General features: G+C 44.3%; 1 protein-coding gene across 4 annotated transcripts in view; it reads left to right on the top strand.

Annotated features, from left to right (window-relative positions):
- Window positions 1-1,227: 1,227 nt before the first annotated feature.
- trim9 (tripartite motif containing 9) overlaps window positions 1,228-21,235 on the top strand; it is a 164,105-nt gene continuing 144,097 nt past the window's right edge. For all 4 annotated transcript variants that reach the window (XM_045709969.2, XM_045709925.2, XM_045709911.2 and 1 more), the window contains exon 1: window positions 1,228-2,176. In XM_045709969.2, the coding sequence (XP_045565925.1) occupies window positions 1,340-2,176 (837 nt within the window). In that variant the 5' untranslated portion in view covers window positions 1,228-1,339. The remainder of the gene's footprint in view (window positions 2,177-21,235) is intronic.

Raw genomic sequence — 21,235 nt, 5'->3', positions numbered from 1 at the left:
GTTAACACACTGTTTCTAGGCTGTCATTGTAAATAAGAATTTATTCTTAACTGACTTGCCTAGTTAAATAAAGGATAAATAAATATATTAAAAAGCTGTAGGTATCCAGGGCCTCTTTAACAGACATCCTATTCAATAGTAGTAGGGAGGCAATCTGGGATTTGTCCTCCCTTGTTTTCGTAAACAGAGATGGTACTGGAGAAACATAACCACACATTATGGATAGGGTAGGACAGTTAAACTAAGCTCAGTAGCTCATTTACAAGTTCTATTATTGTAGAATCAATGGCTATATACCATTTTATAGATGTACCAATCTCAGATTGTCCGTTAATCCCCTCGTCTCAAGACCCCCCCCCCTTCCTGCTCTTATAGATCCAGACTGGGTTGCCATGGAAGGCTTACAAATGGCTGTGCTATTTGAGGAGAGAGAGAGAGAGAGAGAGAGAGAGAGAGAGAGAGAGAGAGAGAGAGAGAGAGAGAGAGAGAGAGAGAGAGAGAGAGAGAGAGAGAGAGAGAGAGAGAGAGAGAGAGAGAGAGAGAGAGAGAGAGAGAGAGAGAGAGGAGAGAGAGAGAGAGAGAGAGAGAGAGAGAGAGAGAGAGAGAGAGAGAGAGAGAGAGAGAGAGAGAGAGAGAGAGAGAGAGAGAGAGAGAGAGAGAGAGAGGAGAGAGAGAGAGAGAGAGAGAAGGTGCTGGTCTCCATTGTGATGTTAATTGTGTCATCAACAGAAGAGGAACTTGTTTCTTCCAGTGGTTTTTGTTTTGTTGAGACATGAATCCTCCTTGGTTCAGTAAAACACACAGAGTAGTTGAGAGATAGAGAGAGAGAATAAAATACTATTAGAATATAATAGAATTAATGGAAAATGACTTGTTGCTTGACATGTCCTGCTAGCAATATAGAATGTGCAATATAGAATGTGCATTATTGGTTGATGCTCATAGTCTAATAGCATATACTGTTTTAATATTGCGTGTTGTGTTTCCAATCAATATCAATTAGAGAATCGTTCGTGCATGGCGCTACTATCGTCATATGGAAATGTTGTGGTCGTAGCTGACGTCTGATTGGACAATAACCATTACACTGACAGCTGCTTTGTCCAATAACTGCTCTGGATTCACCTGAATTTACAATACCGTGTGTCTATTGGTCAGAAAGTGCGTTGTCTTGGATAGTTTGCAGGATATCGCTGCCTGCCTACTTCCAAGGAAGCATTTGCCGTGGTAGATGCTGAAAGAGAAGTCCGCTGTCTGTGCGCAATAGCATTTTGAGTTATCACATATAGCTAATTTTCAGGAATTGAGAGATACTATTTCTCTCCGAAGAGAATTTAAAATGGATGAAATGGAGGAAGAATTAAAATGCCCTGTCTGCGGATCGTTTTTCCGGGAACCGATCATTCTACCGTGTTCCCACAACATTTGCCTGGCTTGCGCTCGGAATATCCTAGTGCAGACCCCGGACGCTGAATCTCCGCAGAGTAGCCGTGCGTCTGGCTCGGGAGTCTCCGACTATGATTACCTGGATCTCGATAAGATGAGTTTGTACAGCGAGGCGGACAGTGGATACGGTTCGTATGGTGGCTTCGTTAGTGCCCCGACCACCCCTTGCCAGAAATCCCCAAACGGGGTGCGTGTTTTCCCACCTGCAGTCCCCCAACCCCCTCCTCAGCACCACTTGTTAGGACACCCAGGTTCCCTACCTCCAATCCCACGCAACTCCTGCCTCACATGCCCGCAGTGTCATCGCAGCCTAATCTTGGACGAGAGGGGGCTCCGCGGGTTTGCCAAGAACCGGGTGCTGGAAGGGGTCGTGGACCGGTACCAGCAGAGCAAAACAGCCGCTCTCAAGTGTCAGCTCTGCGAGAAGAGTCCCAAAGAGGCCACTGTGATGTGCGAGCAATGTGATGTGTTCTACTGTGACCCTTGTCGCTTGAGGTGTCACCCTCCCCGAGGTCCGCTAGCCAAGCATCGCCTTGTACCCCCGGCACAGGGCCGTATAAGCCGTCGGACAAGTCCCCGGAAGATCTCCACTTGTACGGAGCACGAACTGGAGAACCTAAGCATGTACTGTGTTCAGTGTAAGATGCCGGTGTGTTACCAGTGTTTAGAGGAAGGAAAACATGGAACACATGAAGTCAAGGCTCTAGGAGCTATGTGGAAACTGCACAAGGTAGGGTCACGTGTTCCAAATCGTTACATTTATACCTCTATTCTTCCAATGTCATAACGCACATAAACTCACCGATTATAGTCCTAAATGGGTCCCTATGAATTTAAGTTCCAAGTTGAATTGATTTGTGTGTGTAAAAACAATTTGGATTAAATACGATTAAATAATGTGTACTAATAGCCTAAACTATTACATTTCTGTTCACACTTCACTTCAGTCTCTGTATGAACTGCTAGCCATTCTGCTCCAAGGTTGTCAGTAAATCTACTTGGGCAAGACTGAAGCAAAATCACATTTTACACAACAGGCGCTCCCGTCCGTCTCCCGAGAATAATAAATTGTCGAGGGGCCAGACGCAGAGGGAGAGAGAGAGATGTTTTTTTTTGTGTGAAATTCTGTTGACGAGCTGGAGAGGACCAGCAGCAGTATTGCTGCATCACGGGGAAAGCTACCATCCCCTTTTTCTGTAACCCTGTAAAGTTTGGACCCGTTTTTTGATTATTAACTCTGTAGATTGCCTGTGACATATGAGAAATACATTATACCGTGGCTTAGGAATAGGTGACATAGGCTTGCTTCCCAATTGGCACCCAATACCCTCTATAGTGCACTACTTTTGACAAGGGCCCGCACTATATTATGGTAATATAGGAATATTATAAGGGAATAGGGTGCCGTTTAGGACAGAAGCGTTGTGTTTCTATCTCCATACTCTAGCCTTTTCTGGTCCCCTTCACATTCTCAGCTGTTCAACGTGCATAGATATATATATATATATATAGCCTCAGATATATATATATATATATATATATAGCCTCAGATATATTATATATATATAGCCTCAGATATATTATATATAAATAGCCTCAGATATATTATATATATATATATAGCCTCAGATATATTATATATATATATATAGCCTCAGATATATATATATATATATATATATAGCCTCAGATATATTATATATATATATATATATATATATATATAAAGCCTCAGATATATATTATATATATAAAGCCTCAGATATATTATATATATATATATATATATATATATATAAAGCCTCAGATATATTATATATTATATATATATATAGCCTCAGATATATTATATATATATATATATAAAGCCTCAGATATATTATATATTATATATATATAGCCTCAGATATATTATATATATATATATATATATATATATATATATATATATATATATATAGCCTCAGATATATTATATATATATATATATATATATATAAAGCCTCAGATATATTATATATATATATATAGCCTCAGATATATTATATATATATATATATATATAATATATCTGAGGCTTTATATATATATATAATATAGCCTGAGGCTATATTATATATATATATATATAAAGCCTGAGGCTATATTATATATAATATATCTGAGGCTATATATAGCCTCAGATATATCTGAGGCTATATATATATATATATATATATATAGAGGCTCAGATATATTATATATATCTATGCACGTATGATCAGCCTGAGATATGTGATAGGGGACCAGATATATAGGCTAGAGTATGGAGATAGATATACACATACGCCTCAGATGTCCTATATATCGGCACCCTATATCGCCTCAGATATATTATATATATATATATATATATATAGCCTCAGATATATTATATATATATATATAGCCTCAGATATATTATATATATATATATATATATATATATAGCCTCAGATATATTTATATATATATATATATATAAAGCCTCAGATATATTATATATATATATATATATATAGCCTCAGATATATTATATATATATATAAAGCCTCAGATATATTATATATATATATATATATATAGCCTCAGATATATTATATATATATATATAAAGCCTCAGATATATTATATATATATATATATATATATATATATATATATATAGCCTCAGATATATTATATATATATATAAAGCCTCAGATATATTATATATATATTTAAAGCCTCAGATATATATGTGTGTGTGTGTGTGTGTGTGTGTGTGTGTGTGTGTGTGTGTGTGTGTGTGTGTGTGTGTGTGTGTGTGTGTGTGTGTGTATATATATAATGTGTGTGTGTATGTATATATACTGCTCAAAAAAATAAAGGGAACACTTAAACAACACAATGTAACTCCAAGTCAATCACACTTCTGTGAAATCAAACTGTCCACTTAGGAAGCAACACTGATTGACCAGAAATTTCACATGCTGTTGTGCAAATGGAATAGACAACAGGTGGAAATTATAGGCAATTAGCAAGACACCCCCAATAAAGGAGTGGTTCTGCAGGTGGGGACCACAGACCACTTCTCAGTTCCTATGCTTCCTGGCTGATGTTTTGGTCACTTTTGAATGCTGGCGGTGCTTTCACTCTAGTGGTAGCATGAGACGGAGTCTACAACCCACACAAGTGGCTCAGGTAGTGCAGCTCATCCAGGATGGCACATCAATGCGAGCTGTGGCAAGAAGGTTTGCTGTGTCTGTCAGCCTAGTGTCCAGAGCATGGAGGCGCTACCAGGAGACAGGCCAGTACATCAGGAGACGTGGAGGAGGCCGTAGGAGGGCAACAACCCAGCAGCAGGACCGCTACCTCTAGTTGTTTCCCCTTTCCTTGTCTTTTCTATCATTGCGGTACTCACATGGCTGTGTTTCAGTGGGCTACAGATGGTCACACATGGCTGTGTTTCAGTGGGCTACAGATGGTCACACATGGCTGTGTTTCAGTGGGCTACAGATGGTCACACATGGCTGTGTTTCAGTGGGCTACAGATGGTTTCACATGGCTGTGTTTCAGTGGGCTACAGATGGTCACACATGGCTGTGTTTCAGTGGGCTACAAATGTCAAGCCCAGTTTAGAGAGTCTGAGTTGTCATGGGCAACACACACACATGTGCACATACACACTCTCCCAGCTCCACTCTCCCAGCTCCACTCTCCCAGCTCCACTCTCCCAGCTCCACTCTCCCAGCTCCACTCTCCCACTCAGCTCCACTCTCCCAGCTCCACTCTCCCACCCAGCTCCACTCTCCCAGCTCCACTAGCCCACCCAGCTCTCTCTCCCTCCCAGCTCCCAGTGTGTCATTCCATGAGTAGGAGGAGAGGGCCTGATATAGCAACCATCCCCAGCCTACACACTAACACACACACTAACACACACTAACACACACACACACACACACACACACACACACACACCTAACACACACACTCTCTCTCTACAGAAATCATGCATAACAACGTGTATGCTTGAATTGCTGCACAAATACACAGGCATATTGTGCACAGTGAAGTCAGAACTAGTAAAACAATGTGAGATCAACACAACAACAAAACATCTATGAAAGGAAAAGAATAGAGGGGAGGAGGAAAGAGAGAGAGGGGGAGGGAGAGAGGTAGAGGGAAGGAGAGAGAGAGGGGGAGAGGGGAGGGAGAGGGGAGGGGGGAGAGCAATAGAGGGAAGGAGAGAGAGAGGGGGAGAGGGGAGGGAGGGCGGGGCGAGAGAGGTAGAGGGGGGTCGAGGGGGGGGGGAGAGAAAGATATGCCCTCCTAGACTCAACTATGACAACATAACCAACAAAATCGGGTCACAACTAATGCAGCTCTGTCGGACGCTGGGTATGTACATAGTCAATGGTAGGCTTCCAGGGGACTCCTACGGTAGGTACACCTATATCTCATCTCCTGGCAGTAGTACTGTAGACTACTTTATCACTGACCTCAAAATAGAGTCTCTTAGAGCGTTCACAGTCAGTCCACTGAAACCCCTATCAGATCACAACAATATCACATTCAACTTGAACAGAGCTATGCTCAATCATGATTTTAAGAAATGCTATAGATGGAAGGAAAATAGTGTGGAAATCTGACAAAAAAACAATTAGGCAACAACAAATTCAACCCCTTCTAAATTAAATCCCTTCCTGGACAAACGGTTTCACTGTAATAGTGGAGGTGTAAACTTGGCAGGAGAAAATCTTAATAGTATATTTGACCTCTCAGCTTCCCTATAAAATCTAAAAATGTCAAGCAGACAACCTAAGAAAGTTAATAACAATGACAAATGGTTTGATGAAGAATGCAAAAACCTAAGAAAGAAATAGAGAAACATATCCAACCAAAAACATAGAGACCCAGAAAACCTGAGCCTACGCCTTCACTATGGTGAATCACTAAAACAATACAGAAATACACTACGGAAAAAGAAGGAACAGCACGTCAGAAATCAGCTCAATGTAATTGAAGAATCCATAGAATCTAACCACTTCTGGAAAAATTGGAAAACTATAAACAAACAGCAACACGAAGGCAGACCTGGCTCTCAAGAGAAGACAGGCTATGTGCACACTGCCCACAAAATGAGATGGAAACTGAGCTGCACTTCCTAACCTCCTGCCAAATGTATGACCATATTAAAGATACAGAAATAGAGACACACATTTTCCTCAGATTACACAGACCCACAAAGAATTCGAAAACAAATCCAATTTTGATAAACTCACATATCTATTGGGTGAAATACCACAGTGTGCATCAGAAAGAGAGGGAGTGAGAGAGAAAGTGAGAGGGTGAAGGCAGAGAGGGAGGGAGGGAAAGAAAAATAGGAAGAGGGAGGGAGAAAGGGAGAGCTGGCAGGCCTGGAGGATACGGATGGGCAGCTTTCAGACCTAACAGGCCTGCTGGATACAGATGGGCAGCTTTCAGACCCAACAGGCCTGGTGGATACGGATGGGCAGCTTTCAGACCCAACAGGCCTGGTGGATACGGATGGGCAGCTTTCAGACCCAACAGGCCTGGTGGATACGGATGGGCAGCTTTCAGACCCAACAGGCCTGGTGGATACAGATGGGCAGCTTTCAGACCCAACAGGCCTGGTGGATACAGATGGGCAGCTTTCAGACCCAACAGGCCTGGTGGATACGGATGGGCAGCTTTCAGACCCAACAGGCCTGGTGGATACGGATGGGCAGCTTTCAGACCCAACAGGCCTGGTGGATACGGATGGGCAGCTTTCAGACCCAACAGGCCTGGTGGATACGGATGGGCAGCTTTCAGACCCAACAGGCCTGGTGGATACGGATGGGCAGCTTTCAGACCCAACAGGCCTGGTGGATACGGATGGGCAGCTTTCAGACCCAACAGGCCTGGTGGATACGGATGGGCAGCTTTCAGACCCAACAGGCCTGGTGGATACAGATGGGCAGCTTTCAGACCCAACAGGCCTGGTGGATACAGATGGGCAGCTTTCATACCCAACAGGCCTGGTGGATACGGATGGGCAGCTTTCAGACCCAACAGACATTCCCGGGGCCTTCCTGACCGAACACCCTCAAGGACAGACAGACAGGAGGTTTCTCCATTGGCACTTGCATACACTCAGTGTCACAAACACTGATAGTTACACGCAAACACACACTGATACACACTGACACTAAAACACACACACATACACTGATTCACATGCACACACACACACAGGGCTGGTTCCGCTTAAGCAACATTAAAACACTTTTTAGGTATTCAGTGCAATGTACAAGGCAGCATCAAAACACACACCCCAAAAATTATTTCTCTCACACAATGAAATAGGGAAGCTCCGTTTTGTATCATCAAAACTGTGATTATATGTTTCTACAGACAACATAGTTTTAAATGAAGCCTCTCAAATCAATAGGTCAATATAAGCAACCGGGAGAGAGAGTCAGGTATATACAACAGCGACGCTGTGACTCGAAACCCAACAAGCCATGGCTTCCCTTAAAGGAAAAGACAAGGAACAACTGAGAGTAACCAGCAGCTAAAGGAAATCCAGGATAAACATAGCTCAAATGCTCCCAATGCCAAACAAATAAACTGTTTTACTATCTGTTGTTAAAAAAAGATAGATTTGCTCAAAAGGAAAGTGGAGTCGTGTCAGATATGCAAATACAGAGGGTGGGGCGAATGGATGAACAGGAAGTGCAAACCTTAGAAGATGAACTGGACCAGGAAGAAAACAGAATGAGACAAAACAAACATCAAATCAAAGTTTATTTGTCACGCGCGATGAATACAACAGGTGTAGTAGACCTTACAGTGAAATGCTTACATACAGGCTCTAACCAATAGTGCAAAAAAAGGTATTAGGTGAACAATAGGTAAGAAATAAAAAGACAGTGAAAAAGAACAGTAGCGAGGCTATATAACAGTAGCGATGCTATATAACAGTAGAGAGGCTATATAACAGTAGAGAGGCTATATACAGTAGAGAGGCTATAAAAGTAGCGAGGCTACATACAGACACTGGTTAGTCAGGCTGATTGAGGTAGTATGTACATGTAGATATGGTTAAAGTGACTATGCATATATGACGAACAGAGAGTAGCAGTAGCGTAAAAAGAGGGGTTGGCGGGTGGTGGGACACAATGCAGATAGCCCGGTTAGCCAATGTGCGGGAGCACTGGTTGGTCGGGACAATTGAGGTAGTATGTACATGAATGTATAGTTAAAGTGACTATGCATATATGATAAACAGAGAGTAGCAGCAGCGTAAAAGAGGGGTGGGGGGGGGGGGGGGCACACAGTGCAAATAGTCCGTGTAACCATTTGATTACCTGTTCAGGAGTCTTATGGCTTGGGGGTAAAAACTGTTGAGAAGCCTTTTTTGTCCTAGACTTGGCACTCCGGTACCGCTTGCCATGTGGTAGTAGAGAGAACAGTCTTTGACAATTGGGGTCTTTGACAATTTTTAGGGCCTTCCTCTGACACTGCCTGGTGTAGAGGTCCTGGATATGGCAGGCAGCATAGCCCCAGGGGTGTACTGGGCCGTACGCACTACCCTCTGTAGTGCCTTGCAGTCGGAGGCCGAGCAATTGCCGTACCAGGCAGTGATGCAACCAGTCAAGATGCTCTCGATGTTGCAGCTGTAAAACCTTTTGAGGATCCCAGGACCCATGCCAAATCTTTTTAGTTTCCTGAGGGGGAATAGGCTTTGTCGTGCCTTCTTCCCAACTGTCTTGGTGTGTTTGGACCATTCTGGTTTGTTGGTGATGTGGACACCAAGGAACTTAACCTCTATGGACCTACTCAACAGCCAGTGTAATCCCGTGGCGCGTTATTCAAATTCCTCAAAAATGCAAAAACTTCAATTTTTCAAACATATGACTATTTTACACCATTTTAAAGACAAGACTCTCGTTAATCTAACCACACTGTCCGATTTCAAAAAGGCTTTACAACTAAAGCAAAACATTAGATTATGTCAGCAGAGTACCCAGCCAGAAATAATCAGACTTTTCAAGCTAGCCACAGCTAAATGTAGCACTAACCTTTGATGATCTTCATCAGATGACAACCCTAGGACATTATGTTATACAATACAAGCATGTTTTGTTCAATCAAGTTCATATTTATATCAAAAACCAGCTTTTTACATTAGCATGTGACTAGCATGTGACTAGCATTCCCACCGAACACTGCCGGTGAATTTACTAAATTACTCACGATAAACGTTCACAAAAAGCATAACAATTATTTTAAGAATTATAGATACAGAACTCCTCTATGCACTCGATATGTCCGATTTTAAAATAGCTTTTCGGTGAAAGCACATTTTGCAATATTCTAAGTAGATAGCCCGGCATCACAGGGCTAGCTATTTAGACACCCAACAAGTTTAGCACTCACCAAAGTCAGATTTACTATAAGAAAAATGTTATTACCTTTGCTGTCTTCGTCAGAATGCACTCCCAGGACTTCTACTTCAATAACAAATGTTGGTTTGGTCCCAAATAATCCATTGTTATATCCAAATAGCGGCGTTTTGTTTGTGCGTTCAAGACACTATCCGAAAGGGTAAATAAGGGTGACGAGCATGGCGCAATTCGTGACAAAAAAATTCAAAATATTCCATTACCGTACTTCGAAGCATGTCAACCGCTGTTTAAAATCAATTTTTATGCCATTTTTCTCATAAAAAAGCGATAATATTCCGACCGGGAATCTGCGTTTAGGTAAACAGACGAAAGAAAATAAAGCATGGTGTCGACTCGGGCATGCGCCTAAGCCCATAATACTCTGATCGGCCACTTGCCAAACGCGATAAAGTGTTTCAGCCAGAGGCTGCCTCGATATCGTTCAGCTTTTTCCCGGGCTCTGAGAGCCTATGGGAGCCGTAGGAAGTGTCACGTTATAGCAAAGATCCTCAGTCTTCAATAAAAAGAGCCAAGATGAAACACAACTTGTCAGACAGGCCACTTCCTGCATGGAATCTTCTCAGGTTTTGGCCTGCCATATGAGTTCTGTTATACTCACAGACACCATTCAAACAGTTTTAGAAACTTTAGGGTGTTTTCTATCCAAAGCCAATAATTATATGCATATTCTAGTTACTGGGCAGGAGTAGTAACCAGATTAAATCGGGTACGTTTTTTATCCGGCCGTGTCAATACTGCACCCTAGCCCTAACAGGTTAAAGCTCTCAACCTTCTCCATTACAGCCCCGTCGATGAGAATGGGGGCGTGCTCGGTCCTCCTTTTCCTGTAGTCCACAATCATCTCCTTAGTCTTGGTAACGTCAAGGGATAGGTTCTTATTCTGGCACCACCCGGCCAGGTCTCTGACCTCCTCCCTGTAGGCTGTCTCGTCGTTGTCGGTGATCGAGCCTACCACTGTTGTGTCGTCTGCAAACGTAATGATGGTGTTGGAGTCGTGCCTGGCCATGCAGTCGGTGAACAGGGAGCACAGGAGGGGACTGAGCACGCACCCTTGGGGCGCTCCATTGTTGAGGATCAGCGTGGCAGATGTGTTGCTACCTACCCTCACCACCTGGGGGCGGCCTGTCAGGAAGTCCAGAATCCAGTTGCAGAGGGAGGTGTTTAGTCCCAGGATCCTTAGCTTAGTGATGAGCTTTGAGGGTACTATGGTGTTGAACGCTGAGCTGTAGTCAATGAATAGCATTCTCAGATAGGTGTTCCTTTTGTCCAGGTGGCAAGGGCAGTGTGGAGTGCAATAGAGATTGCATCATCTGTGGATCTGTTTGGGCGGTATGCAAATTGGAGTGGGTCTAGGGTTTCTGGGATAATGGTGTTGATGTGAGCCATGACCAACCTTTCAAAGCACTTCATGGCTACGGACGTGAGTGCTACTGGTCTGTAGTCATTTAGGCAGGTTGTCTTCGTATTCTTGGTGGTCTGCTTGAAACATGTTGGTATTACAGACTCAATCAGGGACATGTTGAAAATGTCACTGAAGACACCTGCCAGTTGGTCAGCACATGCCCGGAGCACAAGTCCTGGTAATCCGTCTGGCCCCGCAGCTTTGTGAATGTTGACCTGTTTAAAGGTCTTAGTCACATCGGCTACGGAGAGTGTGATCACAAAGTCGTCTGGAACAGCTGATGCTCTCATGCATGCCTCAGTATTACTTACCTCGAAGCGAGTATAGAAGTGATTTAGCTCGTCTGGTAGGCTCGTGTCACTGGGCAGCTCGCGGCTGTGCTTCCCTTTGTAGTCTGTAATAGTTTGCAAGACCTGCCACGTAAGACGAGAGTCGGAGCCGGTGTAGTATGATTCAATCTTAGCCCTGTATTGATGCTTTGCCTGTTTGATGGTTCGTCGCAGGGCATAGCAGGATTTCTTATAAGCTTCTGGGTTAGAGTCCCGCACCTTGAAAGCGGCAGCTCTACCCTTTAGCTCACTGGAAATGTTGCCTCTAATCCATGGCTTCTGGTTGGGGTATGTATGTACAGTCACTGTGGGGATTATGTCTTCGATGCACTTATTGATAAAGCCAGTGACTGATGTGGTGTAGTCCTCAATGCCATCAGAAGAATCCCGGAACATGTTCCAGTCTGTGCTAGCAAAACAGTCCTGTAGTTTAGCATCTGCTTCATCTGACCACTTTTTTATAGACCGAGTCACTGGTGCTTCCTGCTTTAATTTTTGCTTGTCAGCAGGAATCGGGAGGATAGAGTTGTGGTCGGATTTACCAAATAGAGGGCGAGGGAGAGCTTTGTACGCGTCTCTGTGTGTGGAGTACAGGTGATCTAGAATTATTTCACCTCTGGTTGCACATTTAACATGTTGATATAAATTAGGTAGAACTGATTTAAGTTTCCCTGCATTAATGTCATGAGATTTGGAGCGATGCCATCGGATTGGCGTGAAACAGAAGAACGCTAAATACCCTCTCATGGTCATCTTTAAGCTGTGGCTTAACTATCAGACCAAAGTCAACTTTCTCAAGGCACAGGGGGAAAGGAGATCAAAATCCATGGCCAGTCCATTAAATTAATCCAGGACCTGTCTACTAAACTGAGGGAAAAAAATGCAAGCAATTCATTCTGATCAGACAATCACTGGACGAAAAAGTCTCAACTCTGATTCCCGGCAGCCCTGTGGGTATGACGGGGAACACAGAGGAACACACGATGTCACGTCCTGACCAGCAGATGGAGCTGTTGTAGTAGTTTTGGGGTCAGGACGTGGCAGTCTTGTGTGTGTGAATGTTCTGTGTTGGTCTTGTGACTCCTGATCAGGAACAGCTGGGGATCGTTGTTCCTGATTGGGAGTCATATATGTTGGAGTATTTTTGTCACTTGTTTTTTTGGGTAGTTGTTCTTGCACTGTGTTTTTGTATGCCTGTGAGACTGTTCCTGTCGTGAGTATCATTTAGTGTATTGTTTTTCCAGTGGATGCCTTACTCCTCTTTTTTTTAATTAAAAGAAAATGAGTATCCACAACTCTGCTGCATTTTGGTCCTCTCTACAACACCACGACATAATGAGTGACAGAACTACCCACCAAACCAGGACCAAGCAGCAGAGGAACGAGGAGGAAGGATGGACGTGGGCAGAGCTAAGGAGGAGCGTTTCCAGGGCAATGGAAGAGTTTAGGAAACTCGAGAGGCCGCCCCAAGAATTTTTTGGGGGGGCACAAGGGCAGTTTTGCGGGGCAAGAATGGAGCCCCAGGCCAGCTCCCCGCACTAGCATGGAGGTACGTGTTCCCAGTCTGGTACGTCCAGTACCAGCACCACGCACCAGGCTTCAAGTGCGTCAGCCCAGCCTCGCCAGTCAACAGTCACCAGAGCTGCCCGCCAGTCAACAGTCACCAGAGCTGTCCGCCAGTCGAAGGTCACCAGAGCTGCCCGCCAGTCGAAGGACACCAGAGCTGCCCGCCAGTCGAAGGACACCAGAGCTGCCCGCCAGTCGAAGGTCACCAGAGCTGCCCGCCAGTCGAAGGTCACCAGAGCTGCCCGCCAGTCGAAAGTCACCAGAGCTGCCCGCCAGTCGAAAGTCACCAGAGCTGCCCGCCAGTCGAAAGTCACCAGAGCTGCCCGCCAGTCGAAAGTCACCAGAGCTGCCCGCCAGTCAGGAGCCGCCAGAGCCGCCCGCTAGTCAGGAGCCGCCAGAGCGGCCCATCTGCCCGGAGATGCCAGAGTGGCCCGTCTGCCCGGAGATGCCAGAGTGGCCCGTCTGCCCGGAGATGCCAGAGTGGCCCGTCTGCCCGGAGCTGCCAGAGTGGCCCGTCTGCCCGGAGCTGCCAGAGTGGCCAGACTGCCCGGAGCTGCCAGAGTGGCCAGACTGCCCGAAGCTGCCAGAGTGGCCAGACTGCCCGGAGCTGCCAGAGTGGCCAGACTGCCCGGAGCTGCCAGAGTGGCCAGACTGCCCGGAGCTGCCAGACTGCCTGGAGCTGCCAGAGTGGCCAGACTGCCCGGAGCTGCCAGAGTGGCCCTCCTGTCCTCCGGCCCAGCCCGAGTGGCCCTCCTGTCCTCCGGCCCAGCCCGAGTGGCCCTCCTGTCCTCCGGCCCAGCCCGAGGGGCCCTCCTGTCCTCCGGCCCAGCCCGAGGGGCCCTCCTGTCCTCCGGCCCAGCCCAAGGGGCCCTCCTGTCCTCCGGCCCAGCCCGAGGGGCCCTCCTGTCCTCCGGCCCAGCCCGAGGGGCCCTCCTGTCCTCCGGTCCAGCCCGAGTGGCCCGTCTGCCTGGCGCAGCTATAGGCGCCACCGAAGTGGGCGACGCCGAGGGTGGAGCAAGGTCCACGTCCTGCACCTGAGCCACCTCCAGGATAGGTGGGTTGGGGAGGGAGGGTGTAGCACAGTGCCGTCGTTGACGGCAGCCACCCTCCCTTCCCTCCCTTATTGTTTAGGGGTTATTGTTTATGGGTTTTGTTGGGGATTTTGTTTGTTGGTGTTTTCTGTTAGGTGCATTCCGGGGTCTGCACCTTGAGGGAGGGGGGGGGTACTGTCACGTCCTGACCAGCAGATGGAGCTGTTGTAGTAGTTTTGGGGTCAGGACGTGGCAGTCTTGTGTGTGTGAATGTTCTGTGTTGGTCTTGTGACTCCTGATCAGGAACAGCTGGGGATCGTTGTTCCTGATTGGGAGTCATATATGTAGGAGTATGTTTATCACTTGGTTTTGTGGGTAGTTGTTCTTGCACTGCGTTTTTGTATGCCTGTGAGACTGTTCCTGTCGTGAGTATCATTTAGTGTATTGTTTTTCCAGTGGATGCCTTACTCCTCTTTTTTTGAATTAAAAGAAAATGAGTATCCACAACTCTGCTGCATTTTGGTCCTCTCTACAACACCACGACATAATCTGTGACACACGAGCACCAATTAAGCCCTGAACAGGCTGCAGGAAATCTTTCCAGTTGAAAGAGAACCCAATGCCCTGAGGAGAGGAAGAGCCAATGCCCTGAGGAGAGGAAGAACCAAATGCTCTGAGGAGAGGAAAAAGCAGAAAAAAGTGATACGCACAATAGGCTACATACAGTAGTGTCCAGGACCAGCTTACTGTTAGTTGAGATATACAGTGATGTCCAGGACCAGCTTACTGTTAGTTGAGATATACAGTGATGTCCAGGACCAGCTTACTGTTAGTTGAGATATACAGTGATGACCAGGACCAGTTTACTGTTAGTTGAGATATACAGTGATGTCCAGGACCAGCTTACTGTTAGTTGAGATATACAGTGATGTCCAGGACCAGCTTACTGTTAGTTGAGATATACAGTAGTGTCCAGGACCAGCTTACTGTTAGTTGAGATATACAGTGATGTCCAGGACCAGCTTACTGTTAGTTGAGATATACAGTGATGTCCAGGACCAGCTTACTGTTAGTTGAGATATACAGTGATGTCCAGGACCAGCTTACTGTTAGTTGAGATATACAGTGATGACCAGGACCAGTTTACTGTTAGTTGAGATATACAGTGATGTCCAGGACCAGCTTACTGTTAGTTGAGATATACAGTGATGTCCAGGACCAGCTTACTGTTAGTTGAGATATACAGTGATGTCCAGGACCAGCTTACTGTTAGTTGAGATATACAGTGATGTCCAGGACCAGCTTACTGTTAGTTGAGATATACAGTGATGACCAGGACCAGCTTACTGTTAGTTGAGATATACAGTGATGTCCAGGACCAGCTTACTGTTAGTTGAGATATACAGTGATGTCCAGGACCAGCTTACTGTTAGTTGAGATATACAGTGATGACCAGGACCAGCTTACTGTTAGTTGAGATATACAGTGATGACCAGGACCAGCTTACTGTTAGTTGAGATATACAGTGATGTCCAGGACCAGCTTATTGTTAGTTGAGATATATAGTGATGTCCAGGACCAGCTTACTGTTAGTTGAGATATACAGTGATGACCAGGACCAGCTTACTGTTAGTTGAGATATACAGTGATGTCCAGGACCAGCTTATTGTTAGTTGAGAAATACAGTGATGTCCAGGACCAGCTTACTGTTAGTTGAGATATACAGTGATGTCCAGGACCAGCTTATTGTTAGTTGAGATATATAGTGATGTCCAGGACCAGCTTACTGTTAGTTGAGATATACAGTGATGACCAGGACCAGTTTACTGTTAGTTGAGATATACAGTGATGTCCAGGACCAGCTTATTGTTAGTTGAGACATATAGTGATGTCCAGGACCAGCTTACTGTTAGTTGAGATATACAGTGATGTCCAGGGCCAGCTTATTGTTAGTTGAGACATATAGTAGTGTCCAGGACCAGCTTACTGTTAGTTGAAACATATTATTTCCCCCTCCCCCAATACAATCTAGATTCTATTGTCCCCAAGTAACTGTTCTTCTCTAGGAAGTAACGATAGAATTAGCCGCTGCCAATGAGATACATGGACACTGAAAAGACAATATTAAAGAGGATATACAGCATGTAAGTCAATAATTGGTCTATGGAAGTGGTGTGTGTGGGCGAGGGGTTTTGCGTGGGTGTGCAATATTTGTGGGCGTGTGGGAGAGGGGGTGTGAGTGGGGCTGTATATGTGGGTATGTGGATGAGGGGGTGTGAGTGGGGCTGTATGTGTGGGTATGTGGATGAGGGGGTGTGAGTGGGGCTGTATGTGTGGGTATGTGGATGAGGGGGTGTGAGTGGGGCTGTATGTGTTGGTATGTGGGTGAGGGGGTGTGAGTGGGGCTGTATGTGTTGGTATGTGGGTGAGGGGGTGTGAGTGGGGCTGTATGTGTGGGTATGTGGATGAGGGGGTGTGAGTGGGGCTGTATGTGTGGGTATGTGGATGAGGGGGTGTGAGTGGGGCTGTATGTGTTGGTATGTGGGTGAGGGGGTGTGAGTGGGGCTGTATGTGTGGGTATGTGGATGAGGGGGTGTGAGTGGGGCTGTATGTGTTGGTATGTGGATGAGGGGGTGTGAGTGGGGCTGTATGTGTGGGTATGTGGATGAGGGGGTGTGAGTGGGGCTGTATGTGTTGGTATGTGGATGAGGGGGTGTGAGTGGGGCTGTATGTGTGGGTATGTGGATGAGGGGGTGTGAGTGGGGCTGTATGTGTGGGTATGTGGATGAGGGGGTGTGAGTGGGGCTGTATGTGTTGGTATGTGGGTGAGGGGGTGTGAGTGGGTGTATGTGTTGGTATGTGTCTGCTTATGAATGGGACAGTGAAGAAGGGTGAATAGGAATATGTGTAGGAGGGCAGGAGAGAATGGGCGTGTGGAGGGTATAGGGTATATGTTGTGTGTTAATGAAGGAGAATGGATGAGGAAGTAGGTGTATAGAGGGGTGTATTGTGTGTTTATCATGGATCCCCATTAGTTCCTGCCAAGGCGGCAGCTACTCTTCCTGGGGTTTATTATGGATCCCCATTAGTTCCTGCCAAGGCAGCAGCTACTCTTCCTGGGGTTTATTATGGATCCCCATTAGTTCCTCCCAAGGCAGCAGCTACTCTTCCTGGTGCCCAAACACATCAAGGCACTTACTTAAGACAAAATATAAAACTGTATATCGTACAACATTATTACCCCACTACACATCTACAATACAACATGTATAACACCACCATACAGCAATATCACCATTTATTTAATTTGTGATTGCGTGTGCGTCTGCGTGTGTGTACCTGTGTGTGTGTCTCTTCACAGTCCCCGCTGTTCCATAATGTGTATTTGTATCTGTTTTAAAATTTGATTCTACTGCTGCATCAGTTATCTGATGTGGAATAGAGTTCCATGTAGTCATGGCTCTATGTAGTACTGTGCACCTCCCATAGTCTGTTCTGGACTTGGGGACTGTGAAGAGACCTCTGGTGGCATATCTTGTGGGGTGTGCATAGATGTCTGAGCTGTGTGCTAATAGTTTAAACAGACAGCTCGGTGCATTCAGCTTATCAACACTTCCTACAAAAACAAGTAGTGATGAAGTCAATCTCTTCTCTACTTTGAGCTATAAGAGATTGACATGCATATCATTAATGTTAGCTCTCCGTGTACATTTAAGGGCCAGCCGTGCTGCCCTGTTCTGAGCCAATTGTAATGTTCCTAAGTCCCTCTTTGTGGCATCTCAATTTCCACATTATTCATTACAAGATTTAGTTGAGGTTTAGGGTTTAGTGAATGATTTGTTCCAAATACAATGCTTTTACTTTTAGTAATATTCAGGATTAATTTATTCCTTGCCACCCATTCTGGGATGAACTACAGCTCTTTGTTAAGTGTTGCAGTCATTTCAGTCGTTGTAGTATCTGACGTGTAGTGTTACTCAAGGCCTGTGGCAGGTTATTAGTAAAGATTGAAAAAAGTAAGGGGCCTAGACAGCTTCCCTGGGGAATTCCTGATTCTACCTGGATTATGTTGGAGAGGCTTCCATTAAAGAATATCCTCTGTGTTCTGTTAGACAGGTAACTCTTTATCAACAATTTAGCATGGGGTGTAAAGCCATAACACATACGTTTTTCCAGCAGCAGACTATGATCAATAATGTCAAAAGCCACACTGAAGTCTAACAAAACGGCCCCCACAATCTTTTTATCATCAATTTCTCTTAACCAATCATCAGTCATTTGTGTAAGTGCTGTGCTTGTTGAATGTACTTCCCTGTAAGCGTGCTGGAAGTCTATTGTTTATTTGTTTACTGTAAAATAGCATTATATCTGCTTAAACTATTTTTCCCCCCCAAAGTTTACTAAGGGTTGGTAACAGGCAGGTTGGTCAGCTATTTGAGTCAGTAAAGGGGGCTTTACTATTCTTATGTAGCGGGAGGGCTTTTGCTTCCCTCCAGGCCTGAGGGCACACACTTTCTAGTAGGCTTAAATTGAAGATGTGGCAAATAGGAGTGGCAATATCGTCCGCTATTATCCTCAGTAATTTTCCATCTAAATTGTCAGACCCCGGCGGCTTGTCATTGTTGATTGACAACATTCATTTTTTCACCTCTTCCACACCCACTCAGCATCTGGTTGCTCCTCATTACACACCACAGACCAGCAAATGTTCTTTACATTATCTACATATGAATCACTACAAAACTTATTGTATGACCTCTTATACACTATAGTAGGCCCAGCCTTTGGAACTTTTATTTTTCCTAGAAATGGCTACTATATTGTGATCACTACAGCCGATGGATTTGGATACTGCTTTAAAGCTAATTTCTGCAGCATTAGTAAAGATGTGATCAATACATGTTGATGATTTCATTCCTGTGCTGTTTGTAGATACCCTGGTAGGTTGACTGATAACCTGAACTAAGTTGCAGGCACTGGTTACCGTTTGAAGATTTTTCTTGAGTGGGCAGCTTGATGAAAGCCAGTCAATATTGAAATCCCCCAGAACATATACCTCTCTGTTGATATCACTTACATTATCAAGCATTTCACACGTTATCCAGATACTGACTGTTAGCACTTGGTGGTCTATAGCAGCTTCCCACAAGAATGGGCTTTAGGTGAGGCAGATGAACCTGTAGCCATATTACTTCAACAGTATTTAACATTAGATCCTCTCTAAGCTTTACAGGAATTTGGTCCTGAATATAGACCGCAACACCACCCCCATTTGCATTTCTGGCTTTTCTGTAGATGTTATAACCATGTATTGCTACCACTGTAAACTCACTATGTGAGTTTCAGAGATAATCAGAATATGAAAGTCATCTGTTACTAGCAAGTTATTAACTTTATGGACCTTGTTTCTTAGGCTAAATATGTTAATATGGCCTATTTTTAGCACTTTTCTGGGAAGCTTGATTGTTTTTATTGCTTAACCTCTTGGGGCTAGGTGGGACGCTAGCGTGCCACCCGTGGTGCACTCCATCAACAGCAGGTGCATTTCAAGAGCGGCAAATTTGAATCCAAATAAATGTCAAAATTCAAATTTTTCAAAAATACAACTATGTTACACCATTTGAAAGATAAACATCTCCTTAATCTAACCACGTTTTACGATTTCAAAAAGGTTTTACGGCGAAAGCATAAATTTAGAGTATGTTAGGACAGTACATTTACAAGAGTTGTGTGTAATGTTTTGTCAAGTCAAAGACAGGGTCACCAAAACCATAAAACCAGCTAAAATGATGCACTAACCTTTTACAATCTCCATCAGATGACACTCCTAGGACATTATGTTAGACAATGCATGCATTTTTAGTTCTATCAAGTTCATATTTATATACAAAAACAGCGTTTTACTATGGCATTGATGTTGAGGAAATCGTTTCCCTCCAATAACCGGCAGTCAAGTCAGCGTCAGAAATTAAATAATTAAAATTAGAAAACATTGGTAAAATATTATATTGTCATTTAAAGAATTATAGATTTACATCTCTTGAACGCAATCAACTTGCCAGATTTAAAAATAACCTTACTGGGAAATCACACTTTGCAATAATCTGAGCACTGCGCCCAGAAAAATACGCGTTGCGATACAGACTAGACGTCATGTTGGGGAGATCTAAAATCGAAAATACTATGTAAATAATCCATTACCTTTGATTCTCTTCATCAGATGTCACTTCCAGGTATCACAGGTCCATAACGAATGTAGTTTTGTTCAAAAAAGCTCATCATTTATGTCCAAAAATCTCCGTCTCGTTAGCACATGATGTAAGCCAGCCGGACTTCTCGTCATGAACGAGGGGAAAAAATATATTTCCGTTCGTTCAAACATGTCAAACGTTGTATAGCATAAATCATTAGGGCCTTTTTTAACCAGAACATGAATAATATTCAAGGTGGACGAATGCATACTCTTTTATAACGTATTGGAACGAGGGTACCCAACATGAAGTAGCGCGCCAGGTGTCTAATGGGACATCACCGTTCCATGGCTCTTGTTCGGTCAGATCTCCCTCCAGAAGACTCAAAACACTTTGTAAAGGCTGGTGACATCTAGTGGAAGCAATAGGAAGTGCCAAAATATTCCTAAACCCCTGTGTTTTTCAATGGGATAGGTTTAAAGTCAATACAACACATCAGGTATCCACTTCCTGTCAGAAAATGTCTCAGGGTTTTGCCTGCCAAATGAGTTCTGTTATACTCACAGACACCATTCAAACAGTTTTGGAAACTTTAGAGTGTTTTCTATCCATATATAATAAGTATATGCATATTCTAGTTACTGGGTAGGATTAGTAACCAGATTAAATCGGGTACATTTTTTTTATCCAGACGTGCAAATGCTGCCCCCTAGACCCAACAGGTTAACTGGGAAGCTTATCAGAAGTAGACATGCTCATGTTATTTATATTTCAGCTGATAGTGCAGGGTGAGATG

The sequence above is a fragment of the Salmo salar genome, chromosome 01, assembly GCF_965601325.2.
Source record: "Salmo salar chromosome 01, fSalSal1, whole genome shotgun sequence".
Lineage (NCBI taxonomy): Eukaryota > Metazoa > Chordata > Actinopteri > Salmoniformes > Salmonidae > Salmo > Salmo salar.
The sequence above is the reverse complement of the archived record's forward strand: the minus strand, read 5'-3'. Positions and strand labels throughout refer to the sequence as shown.